The sequence below is a fragment of the Cebus imitator genome, unplaced genomic scaffold, assembly GCF_001604975.1.
Source record: "Cebus imitator isolate Cc_AM_T3 unplaced genomic scaffold, Cebus_imitator-1.0 Scaffold32, whole genome shotgun sequence".
In the NCBI taxonomy this organism is placed as follows: domain Eukaryota; kingdom Metazoa; phylum Chordata; class Mammalia; order Primates; family Cebidae; genus Cebus; species Cebus imitator.
The window spans coordinates 5,931,357-5,937,025 of NW_016107347.1; the positions used below are offsets into that span (position 1 = coordinate 5,931,357).

Consider the following 5,669-nt stretch of genomic DNA (forward strand, 5'->3'; position numbering starts at 1 on the left):
AATTATTGAATATGAAGCATTCACTGAATCCTAATAGAAAGAAGATACCTATTTCTGAAAGCCAGGTTTAAGTGCTAAAGGTTTAAAATATACCAGAAGTCAGACTGATACTGTAGCAACTTCTGGAGACTCATTAGAAAATCTGAGACAGATCAAAGACCTGGCTACATCTTGGTTCTATAAAGGAGACATAGATGCACCCTTGTTCTGTATGTATTACAGTAACAACACTAACCAGTTATCAACATAGTACATCCTACAGATCAAGTGCACAAACATCTCTGATGTTTACTACTGGTTCCTGCGAATCAGCCTATCACTTGAACATATTTATCAGCATTTCTTGACCTTTGTGCACATTAAGGTGCAATTTTTAAAAATGCCACCACCAGAATAAATGTATCACATCTCCTCTGAAGCTGATTTCTCTAACTCCATCTCCAGCCTCTCACTAGGGGTTATGTAGTCCTACATTTCATTTATTCACAGGACACTTAAAACACATTTCTTAGCCGAGTGCAGTGGGTCACACCTGCAATTCCTGCACTTTGAGACAGGCGGATCACTTGAGGTCAAGAGTTCAATACCAGATTGGCCAACATGGTGAAACCCCGTCTCTACTAAAAATACAAAAATTAGCCAGGCATGGTGGCAGGCGCCTGTAATCCTAGATACTTGGGAGGCTGAGGTGTGAGCATCACTTGAACCTGGAAGGCAGTGGTTGCACAAAGCCAAGATTGCAACACTGCACTCGCTGCTGGGAGACAGAGCAAGACTCCATCTCAGAAACAAACAAACACATTTCTTGCCATTTTCTCATATTTTATGTATCTAAAGTTGAAGCTCTTGGTTTACTCACCCTAGTTTAGCTATTGCCTCCCACCTACCCATTTGCCCCACTATTGCACTAGAAACTAAACTCAATAAATCTGCCTGCCTTGTTGAAGATGATTGCATTGCAGGCTCAGACAATTAAGTCTTGTCCTCCATTCCTACTGGTAGTACTCTTGTCTACTGGATTCAGAGGCCTGAGCTCCTAATGGCCATTCCTTACCACTCGTACTTTTTCTGTCCTGGTGGAGGCTTGGCATAATACTGACCTATATTTGCAAGGCACAGAGGAACTACCTTGCAGAGTTCTGGAGACAGCCAAACTTTGTCCTCTCCCATCTAGCACAGGAGGGCCAACTTTGATTTTCGTCTCTCTAAAATGTCTCTAAAATGCTATGTCTTATATCCAGTAATGTAGTCCTTCAAGGCAAAGATATCTATCTGGTCTTGTGCTTTCCTTTTATTTTCTGTTCTTTTTTGAGAGTGCATTTATTTACTAGTCTATGAGAATCACATGCAATGACTCGGTCCGGATTTCTAGAGTCTAATACTCCTTGTTATGCTGGCCAGGACCCCCGTTCTCCTCTCCTTTCTTGAAAGGAAAGGGGTAGTATCATCTACAAACCAGAGGGATGCTGAGCTCTTTTTATTCTTTTTTTGAGACAGGGTCTTACACTGTCGCCCGGGCTGGAGTGCAGTAGTGCTATCTCGGCTCACTACAACCTCCGCCTCCCAGTTTCGAGTGATTTTCCATGCCTCAGCCTCTGGAGTATCTGGGATTACAGGTGCCCACCACCATGCCTGCCTAATTTTTTTGTATTTTTAGTAGAGATGGGGTTTCATTATGTTGGCCAGGCTGGTCTTGAACTCCTGACCTCATGATCTGCCCGCCTCAGCTTCCCAAAGTGCTGGTATTACAGGCATGAGCCACTGCACCCAGCCTCTTCACTTTATTCTCTTGGCGACTATTCCCCTGATTGCTCTTGATGGTACCTCCTCTAGGGAACTCATACCCTCTACCTTGTAGTTGGCAGAGAAATACCTTCACCCTTTAGATCTCATATCTTTTCTTCCCAAACTTAAACCCATCCCCATGACCCTGCTTTCTCTTTTATACCCTTTTGCTTTCTACTCTCAGAGTTCCTCCTGTTCTGGTGTAGTTTATCACTTCTTCTGCCCTAATTCTGTCCTAATTTGTTCTTTGTTGGGGTATTAGAGCCCAGGGGTCTGGCAAGAAGAGGGGTGGAAGAGAAAAAGGAAGCCATCTGGGAGCCATGGCTCACGCCTGTAATCCCAACACTTTGGGAGGCCGATGTGGCAGATCACTTGAGGTCAGGAGTTCGAGACCAGTCTGGCCAACATGGCAAAACCCCTTTTCTACTAAAAATACAAAAAAAAAATTAGCTGGGTGTGGTGGCAGGTGCCTGTAGTCCCAACTACTTGGGAGGCTGAGGCATAAGAATTGCTTGAACCTGGGCGGCAGAGGTTGCCGTGAGTCAAGATCACACCACTGCACTCCAGCCTGAGTGATAGAGCGAGACTCAATCTCAATTTTAAAAAAAGAAAGAAAGAAAACGGAACCTTCACAGTGGTATGACCTTAAGATAGGATGTTTGAGGGGAAAAAAATCAAATCTTTCATACATTACAAGTTAACAATTCTGCAGGCATTTCCTGTGTGATGTTTTGCTAAGAGTGTTTCCCTTTGTCATCCAGCCAGATTACTCCAGGGGGAGGAAAGGAGTAGCAAAAATGAAAGCCATTCTTCTGCCTCATTGTTGAAGGTGGCGGTGAAGGCAGCTAAACAAATATAGGACACACATACACGCAAACACGTCACCTTTATCTATGACATTTTGCCAAATTAATTGAAGCATACTTATGCAAAGGGCTTTGTGTGTAGCATTCTCCCTAGAAAGCACTCCACAAGCAAAACAAAACAAAAATAAATTAAAACAATATAACAAGGAGTATGCACTGAGCTTAGTTCTGGAGATTTCTAGAAGAAACTGTTCTGGGACTTGAGATTTTTCAGCAGCCCTGGGATCAACAGCAGCCTGAAGATGATCATTCTGGGGTTTCTTAAGAGCAGGGAGAGCGGACACATTGGTGTAATTTCAGCAGAAATTCAACATAGCCTTTCACGTGTCCTTAAATTCCCAAATTAGTCCACTGGTATCCATACCCATCTTGAAGTAAAAATATGCTATAAAGATAGTTTAGTAGCTTCTTGGGGTTCAAGTTAAAGCAAAAAAACAAACAAACAAAAGATATCTGTTCAGTATCTCTCCTCTCAAATCCAATTCTGAAAATCCAGAGGAATTCAAACTACAGTAGGCTCTCTTTATCTATGGGGGATGTGTTGGAAGACCTACAGTAGATAGTACTAAATCTTATGTATACTATGTTGTTTTTACCTATACATACATATCTATAATAAAGGTCAATTTATAAATTATGTACAAGAGATTAGCAATAATAGCTAATAATACAGTAGAATAATTATGATAATATACTGTAATAAAAGTTATGTGGGACCAAGGAAGGCAGATTGCTTGAGCCCAGGAGTTTGAGACCAGCCTGGGCAACATGGTGAAATCCCTTCTCTACTGAAAATACAAAAACTATCTGGGCATGACGCTCATGCCTGTGGTCCCAGCTTTCAGGAGGTGAGGCTGAGGTGGGAGGTGAGGTTGATGTGGGAGAATCACTTGAGCCCGGAAAATTGAGGCTGCAGTGAGCTGTGATTGAGCCACTGCACTCCAGCTTGGGTGATGAAGTGAAACTCTATCTCAAAAAAAAAAAAAAAAAGTGATTTTTGGAACTGAGATCTTTGAAATTTTGCTATATAGAGAGATTTTATTCAGCTTAAGCTCCACTTCCACTTAGGAAAAGAAAGTGATCTGAAGTAAAAAGACTAATGGAACTTAATTTTCCAGTTGACCATTTAACTAAAAAGTAGGTATAAAGAAAGTAAATTAAGCTTTTAATATCTGCCCTTTGAGTGGAGCATATACTTTGCTTTCAGAAGATATTTGGTTCTTAAAATAGTCACAAGTTTCACCTTTAAGTTCTGTCTGTGACTATCGGTGGCTCAGCTGAAGTAAGTGTGATCTTTTCACTTCTCCAAATGTCACTGAACTCTGTTCTCCTTATTCTCTGCAGCTCTGTCCTGAATGGAGTAAGCCCCAGAAGATAATAAAAGGGTTGAGGTAGAATGTTTGGGCAGTGGAAAAGAAAAGCACTTTAGAGATTATTTCTCTACGAAGATTAATTATTCTTGGAATCTTATTACAGAAGCTGAAAAGGCAATCTACCAAATACAAGGCAGACAAAACCTATCCTACAACTGTGGCGGAGAAGCCTGAGAACATCAAGAAAAACAGATATAAGGATATTTTGCCCTGTAAGTTCCATTTCTTTCTATAAACTCATACTGTCTCCCAAACTCAATCATTACTATCTCTTTTTACTCATTGCTTACTGATCCTGATCTTGGAACATGGCATTGACAACTTAATTTGTACTATTCATGACTGCAAAAGAATATTCATTCATTCATGCACTTGTTCACTCATGAGCATATGCTATTCACAGTGTTAGGCTCTGATTTAAATCTGCTGACTAAGGCTTCTTAATTGTACTATGTCTTTCTTTTTTATTATAGATGATTATAGCCGGGTAGAACTATCCCTGATAACTTCTGATGAGGATTCCAGCTACATCAATGCCAACTTCATTAAGGTACAGTGAAAGAAAATAAAAGCATTCCACATTTCTTTAGATACCTAAAAAAAGGGGAGATCATTTTTTCCCCATTTATTTATTTTATTGCATTTTAGGTTTTGGGGTACATGTGAAGAACATGCAAGATTGTTGCATAGGTACACACGTGGCAGTGTGATTTGCTGCCTTCCTCCCCATCACCTACATCTGGCATCTCTCCCCCCGCTATCTCAGGGGAGATCATTTGAGCCCAAACGTTTGAGACCAGCCTGGGCAACATATGAGACCCCATCTTGACAAAAAGTTTAAAAATTGGCCGGGCTCACTGGCTCACGCCTGTAACCCCAGCACTTTGGGAGGCTGAGGCGGGCAGACTGCTTAAAGTCAGGAGTTCGAGACCAGCCTGGCCAACATGGTGAAACCCCACCTCTACTAAAAATACAAAAATTAGCTGGGCATGGTGACATATGCCTGCAATCTGAGCTACTCAGGAGGCTGAGGCAGGAGAATCGCTTGAACCTGAGAGGCGAAGGTTGCAGTGAGCTGAGATTGCACAATTGCACTCAAGCCTGGGTGACAGAGCAAGACTCCATCTCAAAAACAAAAAAAAACAATAAAACTAGCCAGATGTGGTAATATGTGCTTATAGTCCCAGCTACCGAAGAGGCTGAGGTAAGAGCGTTGCTTAAGGGCAGGAAGTCAAGACTGCAGTGAGCTGTGATTATGTTATTGCACTCCAGCCTGGGTAACACAGTGAGGACACCTCAAAAAAAAGGAACAGGAGGACTAGGTGAGAACAGGATACTATTTGTGGTCACCCCATGTAATTTTTGTTCCCCTGTAGGGAGTTTATGGACCCAAGGCTTATATTGCCACCCAAGGTCCTTTATCTACAACTCTCCTGGACTTCTGGAGGATGATTTGGGAATACAGTGTCCTGGTAAGTATAGCGTTGCTTTTGTTACTTTATTCTCTATTTTATTGAAAACAGTGTTTTGGCCGGGCGCGGTGGCTCAAGCCTGTAATCCCAGCACTTTGGGAGGCCGAGGCGGGTGGATCACGAGGTCAAGAGATCGAGACCATCCTGGTCAACATGGTGAAACCCCGTCTCTA

At 42.1% G+C, this 5,669-nt stretch overlaps 1 protein-coding gene across 1 annotated transcript in view; it reads left to right on the top strand.

The window, feature by feature from the left end:
• The window catches only part of PTPN22 (protein tyrosine phosphatase non-receptor type 22), a 55,297-nt gene that overhangs the window by 8,171 nt on the left and 41,457 nt on the right, over positions 1–5,669 (top strand). The window contains exons 2-4 of the mRNA XM_017524262.2: positions 4,128–4,236; positions 4,498–4,574; positions 5,401–5,496. Coding sequence (XP_017379751.1) covers positions 4,128–4,236; positions 4,498–4,574; positions 5,401–5,496 — 282 coding nt within the window. The remainder of the gene's footprint in view (positions 1–4,127; positions 4,237–4,497; positions 4,575–5,400; positions 5,497–5,669) is intronic.